The sequence below is a fragment of the Neophocaena asiaeorientalis genome, unplaced genomic scaffold (genome assembly GCF_003031525.2).
Source record: "Neophocaena asiaeorientalis asiaeorientalis breed wild unplaced genomic scaffold, Neophocaena_asiaeorientalis_V1.1 scaffold571, whole genome shotgun sequence".
NCBI lineage: Eukaryota > Metazoa > Chordata > Mammalia > Artiodactyla > Phocoenidae > Neophocaena > Neophocaena asiaeorientalis.
In genome coordinates, this window is record NW_020175669.1 from 1730214 (window position 1) to 1750433 (window position 20220).

General features: G+C 46.3%; 1 protein-coding gene across 9 annotated transcripts in view; it reads right to left on the reverse strand.

Moving 5' to 3' along the window:
- The window catches only part of PLEKHA7 (pleckstrin homology domain containing A7), a 207984-nt gene that overhangs the window by 115152 nt on the left and 72612 nt on the right, over nt 1-20220 (reverse strand). For 4 of the 9 annotated variants that reach the window (XM_024731565.1, XM_024731566.1, XM_024731564.1 and 1 more), the window contains exon 1: nt 18114-18199. The exons of the other annotated variants lie outside the window; for them this stretch is intronic. In XM_024731565.1, the coding sequence (XP_024587333.1) occupies nt 18114-18196 (83 nt within the window). In that variant the 5' untranslated portion in view covers nt 18197-18199. Of the gene's footprint in view, nt 1-18113; nt 18200-20220 lie in introns of those variants that run through there. 9 annotated transcript variants of the gene reach the window in all.

A 20220-nucleotide genomic window follows, 5' to 3' on the forward strand; every position in this document is an offset into this window, starting at 1 on the left:
CAACAATATAATTTCAACTATGTTTATAAAATGCAAAGACTAAATAGTCAATAAATATTAACAGGTCAAAATATTAATTCTAAGATTACGGACAATATCTACTCAGCATACTTCTCTGAATATTCCTGCTCATTGTAGAAAATTTAGAAATAAAAGCATAAAAAATAAAAATAAATATATCCAGACAAAACTATAATTCAAAAAGATACACGCACCCCTATGTTCACAAAATATAATTTCAACTATGTTTATAAAATGCAAAGACTAGTCAATAAATATTAACAGGTCAAAATATTAATTCTAAGATTACGGACAATATCTACTCAGCATACTTCTCTGAATATTCCTGCTCATTGTAGAAAATTTAGAAATAAAAGCATAAAAAATAAAAATAAATATATCCAGACAAAACTATAATTCAAAAAGATACACGCACCCCTATGTTCACAGCAGCTCTATTTGCAATAGCCAAGACATAGAAACAACCTAAATGTCCATTGACAGATGAATGGATAAAGAAGATGTGGTACATATATACAATGGAATATTACTTGGCCATAAAAAGAATGAAATAATGCCATTTTCAGCAACATAGATGGACCTAGAGATTATCATAATAAGTGAAGTCAGAAAGAGAAAGACAAATACCATATGATACCACTTATACGACATAAATGAACTTATCTATGAAACAGAAACAGACTCACAGACATAGAGAACAGACTTGTGGTTGCCAAGGGGGAAGGTGGGTGGGGGAGGGATGGATAAGGAGTTTGGGATTAGCAGATGCAAACTATTATATATAGAATGGATAAATAACAAGGTCCTATTGTATAGCACAGGGAACTATATTCAATATCCTATGATAAGAATAATGGAAAAGAATATGAAAAAGAATGTGCATATATATATATATAACTGAATCACTTTGCTGCACAGCAGAAATTAACACAGCAATGTAAATCAACTATACTTCAATAAAATAAATTAAAAAAAATTTTTTTAATAAATAAAAATAAAAGTCACCTGTGACATGTCACCACTGTTACAATTTGGTATTTTGCTGTCCACTTACGTAAGAATAAAAAATTTAAGTACATTTTTGCACATATTGCTTGCAGAATTTTTAAAATGGGGAAGAATAAGACATTTAGACATGTGAAGATCAAGTAATGTTGACTGAAAGAGTCAAAATCATATGTATGGGGACTTCCCTGGCGGTCCAGTAGTTAAGACTCCGTGCTCCCAACGCAGGGGTCACAGGATCGATCCCTAGTCGAGGAACTAAGATCCCACATGCCACACAGCACGCCCCTCCCCTCCCCCCCCCAAAAAAATCATATGTATGAAATGACTAAAAACATGTTCTATAAAGACTTATTTTTCACTGCTTTGTACCCTGTCAAATGTGTGCCATGTTACGTATACCTATTAAAATAAATGAAAATTATTATTCCTCCACCTCCCTGCAAAAATCCAGAAGAAATACATTACGGTGAAATGAATATGAGCGCTCTTTACCCTCTTCTCTATTATCCAATTTTTGAGGTAATATAGTTATACTACCTTCATGATGAAAAAAAATTTTTTTAATTTTCTGCTTTCCTCTAGGTCACCATAATCCAAAGTATCTATTAGCAATTTCCCTTTAAATAACCCAAGTCCGCCCCCCAGGCAGCCCTCTTTGCCCCAGGGAAAAGCAGGGTGGGCCCTGTGGCGAGTATCTGCAGGGGGACCTACAGGAACCCCTAGTCCTCCAACAGTGCCTGTGATCACTTCCTCCAGAGCAGGTAGGGAAGCAGAAACATCCACACAGGGTGCACTGGCACTGCATGAAGGAGGAAGGCTGGGTGAGAAGGCCTTTAAAACAGCTGGCAAATGGACATCAGCTTGCTTCTTCTTCCCCAAAGTGTCCCTGTATTTCATTCCCTTGAACATTCTCCCCCAGGCTCCCACTCTCCTCTCCTCTGGAATCACGATGGTGATGCACCAGGTGCTGAGAAATCATTAGTCTCACAATCCCACCTAAACCCAGAGTTTATAAACACTTTCAATATGAAGTGTCTAACACTCTCAAAAAGAAAAAAGGAAATTGTGAGACAGGAATTGCCTCCACTTTATAGCCAAGGGAGATGAGGCTCCAGAAGGTTAAGGGATCCATCCAACCAAAATCCAGGCCTTAGTCTCTAAAGGTTGTGCCTCCCTTGCCAGCTGGCCTCTAGGTTCCTGAGTCAGGGACAGCTCTTCTCATTCAGACTCTTGGCACAGGTTGAGAGGGAATGCTCGGGGCGCAGGTGGAGAGCCACCCAGTCAGGACAGCTCTAGAGGTTCAAACTGACCATCTGAAGCCGGTCCTCGAAGGCCTCGACGCTGGCTAGAGAGGAGGAGTGGGCTGGTGGGGTTCACAGTAACTGCCCCCAAGGGAGTCAGGAACTACAGATCAGGAAGGAGCCTATTCAGGCTTCACCAGTTGGAAGGGTTTGAATCTCAGCCCACTCTCCCACTCTGTGAGCTTGAGTAAGTTCCTTAATCTGTTTCCCATTTATAAACAGAGACAGTTATAGTACCCTCTCAGTAGAGTTTTTGGGTGGATCAACTGAGATGTGCATTGTGGTAAACACTTCATATGCACTGGCATACAGTAGACACTCAATAAACAGCAGCAAGTATTAATAACACTAACAATATCAGCAGTGATGACGATATAGGATCACATCATAGTGGGAGAATATGTATAGCCAAGGGATGGTGTTCGAAGTGGCTGAAGAAACAAGGGGGGCTTCAGTTTCTCAGTCTTCTTCGTCTTCAATATGTTCACAGTGAAACTGGTGCCTCTTCCCCTCAAGATGTCTTGCTGTAAGAATCAGCAGAAATCATGCTGTGTACTGTGTTGAATTCTGGTGAAGTTCCACCCATAAGCTACTGAGCTAAAAGAGATGATTTCACAAGACCTATCAGGCAATATCTGAAGTAAAACAGAGGGCAGTCACAGCGCCCTGGATACGGCGTGGGGCCTGCTCCCCCCACACCGTCCAATCGGCAGCCTGGACACGCGTGACCATGTGCCGAGAGCCTTGGCCGGCACCTGGAAAGCCTGGACCACGATCTTACTCTGCCCCTGTGATACCTCAGACATGTTCCCTCTCTGGAATCAGTTTCCTTGTCTGCAAAATAAAGTGCTGGACTAGCCGAGCTTTGCTGTGCCAACAGCTCAGAGACCTTTAATCTCCAAGTTCATTTGCATGCAACTCTTTACAGACTGATGCTGGCTTCACCACCTGCATTCAGGCCTCATGTACCAATTACTATGGATTTCCCTGGGTGCTGGCCATGAGGGAAAGGAAGGTGACACTGGTTTTGATTTTCATAAACTATTTGACGGCCCTTCTGAAACCTTACCATAAAAAGAACCCGGCTCTTGCCAGTCACAGGTAATAAACTAACAACCAATCTTGCAGAGACAATGACCCAAAAGAGGTATCGCAACGGCCAGTAAGAAGAAGGAGATTAAATTTAAAGTGAGAGGGGGAAGATTAACTTTATGGGCAGAAACACGACAAGGGTAACATACTTGGCCAAATACAAGTCTAGAATTGATTGCTGTGCTGAGTTCCGCACTCTTGAATTTGAGAAAACCTCAAGTGCTGGTAATTAGACCTGAATCTTATCATGGCCACTTAATATATGAATAATGTTTTATAAACACTTCCACATTCAAGGTGTCACTTAATTCTCATTCAAAGCAAACATTTATTTCTATCATAATCAGATGAGGAAAGGGGCTCGAGAAGGCAAGCGACTTTCCCCAACATCCCACAGCTATTAGGACATGCAGGGCTGGCAGGCAAACCACAGACCGGAGTCCAAATTCAGTGGTCCTTCCAAGCTTATTTATGTCTTTCCTCTGCAGGCCAAAACAGAGGAGGAAAGAGCTTATATTCAGCGTGACTTCATTAATGTGTGCAATCCAGCACAGTAGCCAAGTCGGGTAGAAGCCAGCTATGCAAATTTTAAAAGCGCATCCCTAGGTATAAAAAGAAATGCTGTAGGATACTTTTAGGGAACATCCCTGACACACAGCTTTTGCAGCTAAAGCTGTGGTTCTCACCTGGGGTGATTTTGCCCCCCAAGGACATTTGGTAATGCCTGGAGACATTTTTGATTATCACAACTGCGGGATGCTACTGGAATCCAGGGGGTAGAAGCAAGAAATGCTGCTAAAAAATCCTACAATGCACAGGACAGCTCCCCACAGCAAAAAGTAATCTGGTTCAAAACAGACGATGGATGACACTTTCCATCTTAGCAAACTAGAGGGGCAGAAAGATGGGCTACGATTTCAAAGAACAAAGGTCTATACAACTATGAGGTGATGTTAACATTCTGGACTTGGCTTAGGTTCTTCCAGCTTGGCTCCAGCCCGAATTCACTGAGTGATCCTGGTCAAGTCACTTAACCACTCTGTGTCATATTTCCCCTGTAAAACAAAGGGGGTGACTTTTCTTTTTTTTTTTTTTGGCTGTGTTGGGTCTTAAGCTGCTCCGTGGCATGTGGGATCTTCCCAGACCAGGGCTCGAACCCGTGTCCCCTGCATTGGCAGGCAGATTCTCAACCACTGCCCCATCAGGGAAGCCCTTTTTTTTTTTTTTTTAAACAAAGTGATTCTCAAACATTCCTGTACCTGATAATGGCCTGGGATTCTAGCTAAAATGCAAATTCCTAGGTTCTAGTCCCAGAGATTCTGCATTTTTAACAGGCACCCCAGGGGAATCTGTTATAGACAGCTAGCAAAACTGCAGTTTGAATAGCATGAGAAAACTAAAAATAAATCAATAAAATGTGTGTAGCTTTTTCTAAGCAGGATTTGTAAGTTTGAGGAACAGTGCCATCAGCACCCCAGGGGTTAATCTAGAGGCCACCTCACCTCTGGTAAAACTACACGGGGCTCTCTTAAGGGAGCTCCAACTTCTCTAAGGCTGAGAGGGCCTGGAAATGGCCAAACCATGAGACAGAAGCCAAGAAGCAGCTGAAACCACAAAAGCAGCCCCTCAATCTGAGAGGATGCTCATGGAACAAAGCCCCAACCACAAACACCCCAAAGAGGGTAAGGGAAGGTATAGGACTTAAGACATCAAGTCAAATGCATTAGTCAACAGGGGCATAACCATCCCCGAATCACGTAAAGGAACCTACAGGCAAACCCAAATACCCTTAGTGAAGGGGCTCATTCACTCATGGCAATAACTCGGTCTCCTGTTATCTCCTCTAGGAAGAGGTATCTACAACATTCAAAAGGAAATTAGCATAAGTGAGGCCTTAGGGATCCCAGCCTGCAATGGGTAACAGAGAGCCATGAAGGGTTGAACGTTCACTGCAGGAACCCACTGCTTTGACCTCTCTGTCCTCTAGCCTGAAACTGAACGCCATCCTCTGCCATTCACTCACGGCCCTGTTCCCCATCCATCCCATTTGCCCCATGTTCCAAACGTTTGAGAAGAAGGTGAATCCAGGCCCTGGCTAATGAACCGAATATAAACAGGCTCATTGCCTGTTTGTTCCTTTTTATCGTCCACCTTAACTAAAACATCCTCCTCCTGCCCAGGTCCCCTGCTTAATTACTAGGCAGACTGACAGCCAGAGCACATCTTGGTAACAGAAAGGGATGCTAGGTACATACATAGGGGCTTCCCATCAAGCCAATACCACCCACGAAAGCCTGTCACAATCTTCTCATTTATCATTTTATCCTTTCTGCTTCCATAAAGGATGTGAGCAGCCTGCTGCTGCAGACATCACAGGCTTCTAACACATCTGTCCATAAAGCAAAACTGCTGACAGGACAGAGCAGGAATGAACATCTTACTCCTTATTCTGGGAAAATTACTGAACACTAGAATCACCTGTGGAATGTTTTTTAAAATGATGGTGCCACAAAAACAGAAATATAGATCAATGCAACAGGCTAGAAAGCCCAGAGATAAACCCACACACATATGGTCACCTTATCTTTGATAAAGGAGGCAAGAATATACACTGGAGAAAAGACAGCCTCTTCAATAAGTGGTGCTGGGAAAACTGGACAGCTACATGTAAAAGACTGAAATTAGAACACTCTACATATACATATGTTATACATATACATTTGTTATACATATACATTTGTTATACAGCAGAAACTAACACACCATTGTAAAGCAATTATACTACAATAAAGACGTTAAAAAAAAAAAAAAAGATGGTGCCAGAGCCCCAACTGAGACTAAATAAATCAGAATCTCTGGCATTGGGTCCCAGGCATCAGTATTTTTAAAAAGCTCTCCAAGGGATTCTGACAGGCAGCCAGGGATGGCATTCACTGGGCTAAGGCCTCACAGTGGGGACACCGGGCTCCAACTTGTCAAGGTAAAAGTACCAGCAATATTCAGCTCCAAAGTGCACAAGGGATAACAATAAGGTGAGGCGGGGAAAAACGCTCCCCTTCTTCAAAAGGAAGAAAAACCATCTGACATGGGATTTTCAATGGGGGCTGAAGAGCAGAGAACTAGCTTTTTTACTGAGTGCCTAACACCACTGGGGTTTGCCTCATAAATGCTTCTTTCATTTCAATCAAGCAGTAGCATTGTACCAGGCACTGAAGGAAGGAACAGCAAACCGGAAACAAAGCATCTCGTCTTAAGAGTGCAGACCTTCTGAGGAGGTAAAGCTGGAACATCAAGCAGTTCATACTGAGGCAGGATCTCCTGGTGCTGACATGGAAGGGACAGCAAGGAGCTGGAGAAGGTCAGCCAGCCTGGGCCGGGCCCCAGGGACACTTCAGGCTCCAGCCATGCTCAGATACTCCCACAGGTGCTGCAGGACTCAATCCCCAGTCTGTTTCCTGTACGACTTGGTCCACTCTGCTGGCCTATTGCCAGCCAGCTCTAAAAGGCCTAAGCGAGGGACACAAGGGGCCTCTTGCTGCCCATGAAGTTGCAGCTATATTCATTTCCCTTCCAAATTAACATCCTACTGCCCCATAAGAAAGCTGTCAGCTCTCAACAAAGGACTCTGGCTAAGAAAGGTAGCCGAGGCTCTTCAGGTGGAGGGCACAGCAGCTACTTGATGCCAAAGGTGGGAGGCCCAGGGTGGGACCCTTCCCTTTCCACACTGACAGTGGGCTCCCTCATCACCAGAATGCACTCAAATGCCCCTCCCCGCCTAGCTGAACTCCTTCACTGCAGTTACCACTTGGCCAATGCACTTGGGACTGAAACACAATTAATCCCTGCTTTAGCCACATTTCTTTTTTCCCAGAGAATGAATCTGATAGACCCGCAGTGTCAATAGGAGAGCACCACTCTGAATGCTAATTGCCCCCACGAGCTCTGCAGAGGGCACGGGAGAGGCCGGGATGCTGGCCTCCACGCCACGGGCACTCTCAGGTTTGGAAACCCTACCTGGTGTTATCGGCGGCAACTCGATGCAGGGACCGCCCTCCTAGTCGTGACAGCAGTAGCCAGAGACCTTCAAGTTTCCTCCAGGGTAACATAAGGCTGGTGGCCGGAGCCGCGGTGGTCAGGCAGTGGGGAGAGAGGCGAGTGGGCTGCCTGCAGAAGGTGCACAGATCCGCTCCACTTTGCTCCACTCCCACTGAGGGGAGTCAGCAGCAGGTGAGGATTTTAAATGCAGCAGGTGAGATTTAGGTTAGATTCACAGATGAACTTCCTGACAGAGAGGGAAGCACTGGAGAAGCTGACCGATTACTTAAATTTCACTGGGGAGCTACAAGGGGCTGATTGTACTGTCTGCCAGGAAGCGAGTGAGCGGTGAGGAGGCAGCCTCCTGTGCACAATGGTCAGAAGCAGGGACCTCATCCAGCTGGCCCACAGCCGCCTGACACGCCATAACGTTTTTGCTTTAAATATAAGGTAAACAGAACAGTCCGATAATCCCCACCAATAGGCACTTTTAAATGTACTCATTCTTTGGTCTAGGAATTTCCAGTTCTAGGAAACTAAGAAGATAGTTTTAAAAAAAAAAAACCAACCATAGTCAAATATTTTTACATATTTTAGGGGAAAATACGTATTTATGTTATTTCAGTAGTTGCAATCTAAATGCCCAACCTCTGAATGGGGGATGATTAAGAAAATTACGGTACATGTACCCAACAGGCTATTATGCAGCAAATTAAGATGTTTCTAAGGAATATGTAATAATCTGGGAAATGCACATGATATAATGTGAGGTGAATAAAGCATATTCAACTCTGTATCTTGCGAAAAAAGTATATGTTCATTTCAAAAAGAATGGAGGGAAATACACTAAAATGTTAGCAGTAATCATCTCTGGGTGTGGAAGTAAATGTTTTTATTTTTAAAAAATACTTTCCAAATATTCTAAAATAACCACTACCTTAATAACCAGAAGATGTAGACATTCAAAAAAAAAAAAAAAGGAACAGTCTATTCTTTGAAATACCTCAGCGCCATAAATCTACCTTATCTGCACGGCCATTATTCCCAGAAAGCAAAACAGTGACACTCAATCCTGTACTTGGCAAGATGAACAGTCTCGCTTCCAAAATGGCCCAGCAGACCCACTGCAGCCACCTGAAAACCACCTGTCACCATTTCTCACTGGGAAGCACAGGGTCTTCCCCATCAAAGAGTCATGGGTCTCTCATTCTGTGGCCAGACCTCCGTTCACATCCAATTACAATGTGCCTAAGTGAGTCTGAAAGGCAAGGGAGAAAGGTGGAATTTCTGCAAAGAACTGGAATCTGTTGGATTAACCCTGAGAAGTCTCAAGCTGCCAGCTTTAGAGATGGTCCCTATTTACTGAGTGTCCGCTATAGGCCAGGAACTGGGCAGAATGCTTTCACATGCTTTGCAAAGTAGGAATCATTAGCTCTATTTTACATATGAAGAGACTGAGGCTCCAGAACTCACATCAACTTGCCTCAAATCACTACATGCTGCTCGCCCAACTTCCAAGTCAGGAAAGTTTCCCCCTCAGTCACCTCTAGCGTTGGCATCTTTACAGGGAACACAATGCAGACTATACTTCTTCCTTCCAGACTTACATTCCCACTCTCAGTACCCTGAGACAGGCCACTCCCTGTCTCTTGCCCACTTTCTATCTCTACCACCACCCACAGATGCAAACACTCTAGCCCCATGTGTACACGTCAATGATCCACTGTGGCCAAATTCCCCAACCTGCCTCATTACCCTTAAGGATGACCAGTACTGCAAGATAGGGCTCACTAACAAACAAGGACCTTTCTGGAGGTGTCTGAAACTCTGGGGAGAGGAGAGGAGTTCACAGCAAAAACACATTCCTTCAGCATCTCCTTTAGGCTCACAACATCTCTGAAGCAGGCAGGCCTCTTATCCCCTTTTACAGATGTAAATACTGAGGTTGAAGAGTAGATTGACCTAAATCTAGTAAGAAGCACAGCTAGCACTAGATCTCAGCTCCTCTGATTGCTGACCCAGGGATCTTCCTACCACAGAGGAGAATACTAAGGACGAGGGCTCGAAGGCCTGAAGGCCTGGATTCAAATCTCAGCCCCACTACTTACAAGTTATGTGGTCTTGGGCCCATTACTTAACCTCAATTTTCCTCAGTCACAACATGAAGAAAATAATAGTCCCTACCTCTCACAGTTGTTGCGTGGATTAAATGGGAAAATATATGTGAAAGACCTAGCAGGTGACCAAGATGGTGTCAGGTCTATCATCACACAACACTGAAGGCGTAGCACCAGGACTTTTCCATCTTAGTTCCCACTGTACAAAGCTTTAGTCTGAAAACAGGGCCGTGAGGACCTGCACCGATTTAAACCAGCTTTCTGCCTTGGAAGGCCTGGCCAGTCGCCTCCATCTAGTTTTCAGATCTTATTGAGATGACCATGAATATGCTCTTCTTTCTCCATAAAAGCTCTTCCCGGCCTCCTTCATCCCCTAACTCCATCTCTCCTTCAGTGGCACCTCTGAGGTCAGCTCATCCAAGAAGTTTTTCCCCAGGCTGAATTCCCTTATCTCCCACAGATTCCTGAACTTACAGCCCTAACAGGATACTTATCACTGTTATCAAAATGGGCTCTGTACTTGCCTGTCTCCCCCACTGGACTGAGAACCACTGAAGGCAGGCAAGGACTGTGCTATGTTCATTGTTTGATCTTCAGTACCCATCTGGTATCAGTTTGTATTATATTTGTGGTGTAACAAATTACCACAAATTTAGCAGCTTAAAACAACACACATTGACCATCTTACAGTTGTGAAGGTCAGAAGTCCAAAATCAGTTTCACTGGGCTAAAATCAAAGTGTCACCAGGGCTGCATTCCTTCTGGAGAACCCATTCGTTGCCTTTTTCAGCTTCTACATTCGTTCCTCACAGGCCTGCATCACTCCAACCACTACTGTAGTCATCACACTTCCTTCTTTTCACTCTGACCCTCCTATAAGGATTCCTCTGATTACACTGGGCTCACCCAGATAATCCAGCATAATCTCCCCATTCCTCACTTAATTACACCTGCAAAATCCCTTTTACCACATAAGGTAACACTGACAGGTTCCGGGGATCAGAACATGGACACCTTTTGGGGAGGGAGACATCTTTCAGCCCACCTCACTATCACAGCTCTTAGTGCATAACAGATGGGCAGTGACTGACTGCCTCCTGCAAGAAACCATGCTCCATGTGGTCCTAAACCACTGAGACGTAGAAGCTTCTCGACAGGTTTAGGAGAGACCCAAAGCCCCTGTTCTAGCCAAAATCTCCCAAAGGAGGCCTTCTCTTCATATGCAACTCTGAGTTTCTTCAGCTAACATGGAAGCAGCCCACACACCTCCACCCTAGGTAAAAATCTACTGGTTGATTCTCTGAACTCTGAAAATATGGATAAATGAATCAGTCTCAAAAATCATTCGGTAATTGCCCTTTAGATAGACTGACAGGCACAGTCTATGTCTTCCTGGAGCTCACAATCCACACGGCGTCATCATAATGTGTACAGAAGCCAAAAGGCAGCAGGATAAGGATTTTACCGCTTACCAGCATGAGTCAGATTTGATAAATACACATATTATAGATACAGTACATTCTTTGAAATTCTATCAAAATCAAGCTTTAAATTAGCAGGTTACCACAGCAACCTAGCAACCCAATCACATTCATTTCCACTTGAGCCTGGTACCTGAATAAGACAGTGTCAGAACCCTGGACAAGGGCAGGCTGGGTGCAGGACGCACCCACCTTGTGGAATGTGGCAGGTATCAAGGAGGGGCAAGGGAAGGAGCCCAAGCTGGGATCTGAACTCTCACTCTCCAGTCTACCCTGTGTGACCATGGGCTTGTTAATCAACCTCTCGGAGTTTTCTCAATATACAATATACACACAATGAACACATTCATACTGACCGACAGGTAAAATACCTAGTAGGTAATATGCTTCCACTAGGGTCTGGCCCCCTTCTTCCTGCTCCTCAAAGAATCAAGTTGATAGGGCAAGTAAATCCTCTCAGAGAGTACAACTTGGTGTATCCACGCTGTTTCCCTCATGTCATCCACGCATTGCCCACACACTGCCTCCACGATTCTGCCACCTCGCTGTCGAACCTGTATGTCCACTTTTTCCTTTAAACAGACAGCACAGACTTTAGACATATCCTAAGCAACAGTAGCTGCCAAATGATGAGCTCAATATTCCAGTCATATTTCACACGGAAGTATCATATACTCAGGTATAAAACTATTAAAATTTAAAATACTCACCCCTGTGTTATCCCATATCCTGTTACATTCTGGGAAACTCTGGTGAAAAAACCTGAGTTCTGGTCCTGACTGCGCTAACAACTATTAGGTACGCCCACGTCAGGTCCCTTCTCTGAGACTCAGTTTCCCCCAAGTAAGAAAAGAAAGAGAATGATCTAGACAAGCTTTCCATTTCCTCCAGTTCTGAAGTTATGAGATTTATTATCAAGTGGTCCAGATAAGCAAAAGAATCCAAGCAGGGAATCTTCCGAAAAGGTAATGAATACCACTCAAAATCATTAGAATCATTTATCATAAAAGATGACAGAAGAAAAAGATGAGAGAGAATGACAAAGAGATAAACGCCATACCTCTTCCCTCATCTTGAAAGACTCAGACTTTGTGCTTCTCTTCTAAGGGATTTTCAAAAGAGGGGGCCCTTGGTCTTAAAATGGGACAATCTGGATTTGAATGTCAGCTTGGATGGCTGTTAGTTTTATCACCTTGGGCAGGCCATTTAACCTCATAGTTTTTCTACAACTGTAAAATGGGTAACACCTCCTTCGCAAGGCTGCCTGGGGATTAAATGTGAATAACTTGTCTAAAGCACCGGGACAGAGCTGGATACAGTCGCTGCTTGCTATTACTATTACACCTGGACTGACTTCTGCCTCTCCCACTTAATGATAGACTCTCTAAGGGCAGGAACTCTCCCCCACCGTGCCTAGCACGGTGTTTCACATAAAATAAAGAACTTGGCCTGAATTTGTAGGGAATCAAAGCTCACAGAAAGAGTGCCTGCTCCAAGACAGGAAACTGGAGAGGCCCAGAGATGTATAAATAACAAGCAATTCTTCCCTGACAAAGACAAACGTTCCCTTCTCCCTAAAACAAAAGTCTTTAGAATTCACCAAGATGAACACAATGCTTGGGCCATGATTCCCTGCTTCGATCTTCCTTTATAATATTCTACATTTCCCATCATGTGTCCATAATAGAAAAATTATTAAAATTGTTACGAGGATAAATGAGACTGCTTGCCTCTGACTCAGAAACTCAGAGACCTGGGGTCCAGTCTCCAGCATTACATATCTGGCTATCTGACCTCAGAAAAGTTACTCCATTTTCCAGTAAAATGACAGGAACACTACCCCTCTGATGACATCACCAGGCTGCTGTGGGAACTAAGGCACCCAGGTCCGTGCTGTGAAAAATCTCTGCTAACGAGAACTCTGGAATCTTCTATGCCCGGAGTCCCACCGGTTGCTTTTCACTTTTTATTCCTAACCAGACCTTTATTCCTTTATTTGTGTTATACGCCCATAAATGTTATTCCTGTCATAAAAAGAAAGAATAACCCACGAAGCTGCAGCCTTTTTCTTATCATATAAACGTACTACAAAAGTAATGAGAATAAATTTGAGGCTGTGATCATAACTCTCTGTTAATGAGTACCACCCGTGTTTGAAACACCACCAGCCATGAGTCCTTATTTTCACAGGGTGTTTGTTTCTTTCTTCCCTTTTTTTTTTCCCCTAACACATTTAAAACTTCACACCTGGGTGCTCACTGGCAGCTGGTTTGGAGCAGAGGGAAGGATTCAAAATAGCTAACCAGAACCATTAGAAAGAAAGATGGCACCTTGAAAACTCCAAGCCTAATGGTTGGCTCTAAACCAAACATTTCCTCTGCCTAAAGTCAAATCAAGCTAGCAACCTCTTTATTTCTTTTTTTTATATATATATCCACAAACATTTAGTTTATTTACATGAATTACACTCAAGTCAGAAGGAGATACAACTGATCTTCAGTACCTAAGTGTGGCCCAGCATTAAGGCAAGCTGATGTACAATCCTTTCTATATATCTTGCATTACTATCCTAATATCAACTATCTTTGATCCACTAGCGACCTCGTTCTTAAAAGGTACCACTAAGTGAGTGAGCCCAAGAGGGTTACAGTCCCATACAAACGACACTTAAAAGTAACAGCCAAGGGGCTTCCCTGGTGGCGCAGTGGTTGGGAGTCTGCCTGCTGATGCAGGGGACACGGGTTCGTGCCCCAGTCTGGGAAGATCCCACATGCCGCGGAGCGGCTGGGCCCATGAGCCCGCGTACCGCAAAAAAAAAAAAAACCAGCATTAAGGCAAGCTGATGTACAATCCTTTCTATATATCTTGCATTACTATCCTAATATCAACTATCTTTGATCCACTAGCGACCTCGTTCTTAAAAGGTACCACTAAGTGAGTGAGCCCAAGAGGGTTACAGTCCCACACAAACGACACTTAAAAGTAACAGCCAAGAAGGTGCTGTGTCTATAAGCCCCACAGAGCCTATGGATGAAAGGCAGAGGGGACAAGAGAGGGGCACCGAAAAACCAAAATGACCAATAAGGACCTCTTTTACTCATTTTACAAACATATCCAGAGCTAGCTGGAGATGTTAGAATAGGTGGATGGAAGAAAGGCAGTATGCAAATGTACTTGCAGAAACTTCAGTTTATTCTTACTCTGGGAGGCAGAGATCTTCAGACGCATGATCTCCACAGGGGGTCAACCACGCAACAGTAACAATTCCTAATAGTCAACTTCCTCGTCAATAAAATGCGGGCAATAATTAACTGCACCATAAATTGTTTTCAGAATTAAATGAGATAATATATGAAAGCACTTAGAACAGTGTCTGGTACATAGTAAGCTGCATTACATTACTGCATTACAGTTTTGCATACACCATTCCATTTAATCATAAGAGGCAGGCTTTATTACTCTCACAGAACACTGGTTCAAAGAGACAAAAGGACTCGTCCAGAGTTACAGAGATAAAAAAGTGCCAGGTGTCGGGTTGTTCTTGGGACTAACAATCCACAATCCACAATCATGGCTGGACCAGAGATGGCTGCATTAGCAAGAGTTTGAGGCTGCTACCTTTCCAGCTCAATTATACTCTGTGCCTGCAGTCAGGGATTCACAGGTCTCCAAGGCCTCTTTGAATAATTTGTGACTGGAAAACAGACTTAATGTGAAGGTCAGAAGAAACTCTTCCAGGACAGTTCTCATATCTGACCCTAGGAGCCCAGGTATGGCCTCTGGGGTGGGCACAAAATGACATTTCTGACATTCTCATCTTCTGTAAAATAAAACAACCCTCTCAGCTGCTGCTCCAAGGATCCTCTAGTTACCTTTAATTAAAAAAAAAAAAACCTGCCAATTAACAAGCACTGTGTTCAATCCTTTACAAACGTCTTGTATAATCCTCACAATTATCCTACTGGGGGGAGGGGGTGAAGAGAGGTACCCTTATCCCTGTTTAACAGGCAAAGAAACAGACTCAGAGAGGCAGAGAGGCCCACAAACACAAAGCTAGCAAACAGCAGAGACTGAGTTTGAACCCAAGCGGGCAGAGAAAGTGCCACAAACCATACGCCTCAACTAATTCCTCATCATTCTCTCTCCCCTCACCTGGAGACGCAGGGGACATAGACCTGGAATAACTAGCCTCTTTTTCTCTTCACCAGAGATAGAACAAACCCTAGGGAGGAATTTTGTATTTTACAAATCAAGACTGCAGAGACTGCCAGGGTCTTTATTGTTTCTCCTCTTGATCTTCTGTGATTCAGAGCACTTCAGAGCACCTCTCTCTTAAACTGGGTACTTTCTCCAGCTGCCCGTCCCAGGAAAAGGCTCCCTGCCAGAGCTGGGGCTGAAGAACACAGTAACAGCCACCACTAAACCCAGCATCTCTGTTAAGAGGGAAAGGAGAAGTCTAGGAGCTGCTGTACAGAGAGAAAGACTGACCCTTTTCCCAGGAGGCAGTGGCAGTCAGGTCCCAGAACAGAGGTCTCAGCTGATGCTGGAACCCCTACTGCCCGCTGTGCCCAGCATGGACATTAGGAACAGGACACACGGGGGAATCTCCAAACCAGCCCTGCTCAGACCTCTGACCCTACCACTCACAGTGACTCTGATCTCCTCCCATTCACCCCACAATTCCCACAGCCTTTATAACAGCTGCCTCACTTTCCCCACAACGTCACAATCCCTGATGACCTCCTGTTTGCTTCACAGTGCCCCCAGGGACCCACCTACTCTTTACAGAATCACCTTGAGTAGCTTCCCAGGCAGTGGCCAGGCCATTATCAATGAGTATTCAGCTATGACCAGTAGGCTGCAAGTGAGCAAACATTAGATGGCAGACTTCCCATAATCTAAAAAAAAATTGTTCTTAATCAGGACCATCTCCAAATCCTCAACTCGCAGAGTGCCAGCAGATCACCAGCAGCTCAGGGCACTGCTGCAGAAGGTGGCACTCTAAAAGCATGTGAGTTGGGGGAGGGGTGCCACTGAGTGCACATACCACAAACCCAGTGGGAAGACAGGTAGCACAGACTCCCCAGTAACCCAGGGTGTCAGGATCAGAGGCCTCTCTGAAGCCAAGCCCTCCTCCACTCACTTCCTCCCCGGAAGGCTGGGGTGAGATGAGGACTAGGTGTCCCTGGGCAGCCATCAGAACAGTCCAGCCCTGGAGATCAGAGCCAGAAGGAACCCAGTAAGCCAAGCCACTGAGGTAGGGGACAGACAACTGAAGGGAGGGATGTGGGGTACTACAGCAGCCTGTCAGCGAACAGGCTCTGATGCAATTCACAGCCCACAGTTAGAGCTAAAATCCCCCTCCCTGCACTCCTCACCCCTATAAGCCCATCCTCCTCCCCACATTCGTCTCCCCCCCATAAGCCCAGCCCCCTCTTGCACCCTCAAAAGTGTCAACTTCCAAGGCAAGCTCATCTTCTCATCACTGATCTGCCAACCCTTCAGTTTACAAGGCTGAGTCCTCTATCCTAAACTGACAAAGAAAAAGCAGTGTCCCGGGTCTCTAAGGCACAATGCTGCCAGGAGGGCTGAGTTTGACAAGTCTCCTCAGGCTCCAGCTGGGGCAAAATCTCAGCCCTCCAGCCAGCCCAATCCACCAAGCCAAGCCTCATCCACAGCCATCCACTGAAACCTGGGCCCTCCCATTCTTATTCAATAGCACACACAGAGCACACCTGGTGAGACTACCAGTTTTAGAATCCACCTTCTCCCAGCCAGCCGGAAGGGACTGAAACCAGAGCAAGAACTCCACCCTCAGCTCTTCCCCAACCTTGACCTCCTCCTTCCTCTTGGAGCTGAGGGAACTGGGAGAGGCAGGTCAGGTGACCACCTGACAGACACTTTTGCCTCGGCCCACAGTCCTACAGAGCAGGGGCCTGAAAATATACCCCAGGGCACTTGTTGAGCAGGGCGGAGGTTTTCAGGCACTGAGGCTGGGACACAGCAGCTCTTTTCAGAAGGCTTCAGGCTACCGGCTGAGGGCTCAGGTCTCACACACCTGAGCCTGGAAGCTGCTCTGAGGCAGGGGGCGGGAATGAGGTTGGTTTCAGAAGGCAAAGGAGGAAAGGTATGGGCCGGTTCCAAAGTAGATAAAAAACAAGAGCTGCTCCCTCTGTGCCCTCCGGGGGGAGATGGGGCTGTCCCACAGATGGGGAAATGGGGTCCCTTTCGCGGAGTGCCGGTCACTGGGGGAATGCCAGCATCCTTCTCAGGAAATAGGCTGCAATACCCTGGGCTTAAACCTTGATGGCCAACGCCAAAAAAGGGAAAGAAAAACCTGCAACCCACCAATCTCATTTCCAGATTCCCTCCCTGCAGCCTAGACACATTAATAATTAACTTGCCTACCCGGGAGCTCGCCGGCGTTGCTATAAAAGATGAGTAATGGCACTGGAGTCCCGGCCTGATGCCCGCGGGCTTCAGGGCTCGGGGCTGGGACGGGCGCTGGAACAAAGCCTCCGCATTCCTCCGGGAAGGTGTGTCTGAAACTAGACCTGTCAACGGCGAGAAGCTGACCCCTTACCTCCCCCATAGCCGGCTCCCTGCGAGAAGGGGTTGGGGGGGAGGGGCCGGCGCCCCGGCGCGCGGGGCGGAACGGGTGGACAGGTCTCCTTTGCCCACTTCCCCTCCCCCGCACCCCGACCGACCGATGCCCCCAAACCACAGCCGATTTCGGGAAGCCGCGCTGTCTGCTGAGAGATAATCCTGTTACCATGAATGCAGTCTGTACTTGGAGACCAATTCTCAAAACAACAAGGCAGCTCCCTCGGCGCCCTTCCCGATGAGTAACCCAAAGCCGGTCGCCGGCTCAATGAATTCTCTCGCTGAAACTCCAGCGGCGAGCTGCGGCTCCCACGCGGATGGCCGGCCGGGGACAAACCGGCTCCCATCACGCCAGCGCCCAGACACAAAAGCACTCCTAAATGCAGCCCGGGCACCCTGAACCCTACCCGCCCAACAGCCCGCAGCCCCCCGAAAGTTACGGCGCGCGGACACACCTGCAGGCCCCCCGAGGCGGCCCCCTCCAGCCCCCCAGGGCGGCGGGGCACGCGTCCCCGGACGGGCAGCGCCGCGGCTCCATGAGTCCTGGAGCCGGGGCCGGCTACCGGTCAGCAGCGCGGGGCGGCGGAGCGCGCTGGGGCCTCAGCGCGCCCGCGGCGCATCTCGCTCCCTCCTCGTCCTCGCCCAGCCTTCCCTAAGAGCCCACACCCACTTGACATCAGCGCGCATCAAAGCACTTGGCGCAGCGCCAGACGGCAGACCCCGGCGGTCCAGAGTGCGACCCGGGTGCCGCCGCTCGGCCAGGACAGCGCGTCCAAGCGCGGCACGTTCCTCTCCTTGCAGAGGATGCTGCAAGCAGGAGTGGGCAGGGAGACGGAGGAGGGGGAGGAAAACCGGCGGAGGGGGCAGGACCTGCCGCCTAACAGCAGCGCTGCTCTGGCGCCCAGCCAGCCACCAGCAGACCTTACAGCCGTTGCCGCAAGCGCCCATGACTGTGAAGACCAGGTCGCAGGTGACCTGGGTTGCTGTCCTCTCCCCGCCAAGGTGAGTCCTGACCTTGAATTCTCTTCCTCAGAATGACTCAAGGAGGCTCCTCTCCAACCATCTCTACGAAATTGCCGGGGCTGATTCTGCCAAGCCAGTAATAAATGCTTGATTGGATGTGGGTGCTGACCCCACCACCCAGGAGGCCGCAATGGGGCACCCAGGGAAGCAGACCATACCCTCTGGCTTGTGGCTATACCAGCAGCCTCAACTGGGTCTCCTTTCTCTCTCTTGTCTCTCAATGCCTTTGGCAATAAGGGACAGCTCTCCTGGTTCTGCAGGCAATCAAAAACAGCACCACGCAGCAGCTCACACACACTTCTAATTCACTCATCCAAATAGTCAAACATTAGAGCATTTATTAAGGCTTAGTATATGCTAGGACCAACAGAAGATAAAACAGCATTCCTACACTCATAGAGCCCTACACTCATAGAGAAGATAGTCTAGTCACCGAGAGAGAGATATTAAAAATAAAGCAAGGTAATCACAATTGTGACAAGGATATTAAAGGTAAGAGGTGCTACAAGAATGCACACAGGGACCCTAAACTATCTTGGCAGTCAGGAAAGGCTTCCCTAAGGAAGTGACAGTTGAGCTGATGAGGAATGAAGAGAAGTTATCCAGGGGAAGGCAAAGTTCAGGCAAAGACCCTGGTTATTAAAGTGTAGGTCCGCTCCCATTCACAGGTGGAGATAATCAAGAAGACCGTGAAATGCCACGGCTGAGACACCTAGGTCTTTGTCCAGGAGGGGCTTGAGGCAGCTCACAGGCCCTGGAAGAGAGCCTGGCCGTCTGTCCAAAGAGGCCCTATGTCTGCTTTCTCATCTCCCCCTGAACCAGGCTGGCCCAGCTCATCATTGAGCTCTGAACAGGTAGTCGGGCGCCTTTACTCTGGCTCCAACTCCATCATCAATTTGCTGTGTGGCTCTAAAGAAATCCCTTCCAACTCTCTAGTTTCAGTTTCTCTATGTGAAATGAGAGTTTGGATTAGAACAGCGTTTCTACACTTTTTTTTTTTAAACCATACTCCCTTTTGGATAAACATAGAACTGTCATTCCTGTTCTGTAGTATCTATGATGACAAGACATCAAATCATTTTCCAAATAAAAAATTATAATATTGAATGTGCTTTTAAAGTTATATATTCCCTTTAAGTATTCACCATTAAAAGATCTCTGCTGAAGATAACTTGGAAGCAGGATTAAAGAAATGGTCTCCAAGCTCCCCCTTTTCCTGTTATCTGTCCCCATTCCTCCAGCATGAACCTAGCCACAAGCACTTATCACCTCCAGCCTCGTTTCTTTTATTCTTTCCAGGATAAATTGGCCAGGCAACGAACAGAAGCCGTGGGTCATCCAAAAGGCATGCTGTGGAAGGCTCTTTTGAATGATAATTTCCAGTGCTGCTGGTAAACAGACACTTTGAAGGAAGCACATAATGTTCCTGGGGACAAATTAGCTATATGATTTAAAAGCCTTAAAAATGTACTATTCTTTGAACCATCAATTCTCCATCTAAGAATTTATCCTCAAGACATAATTATGGATGAACATAAA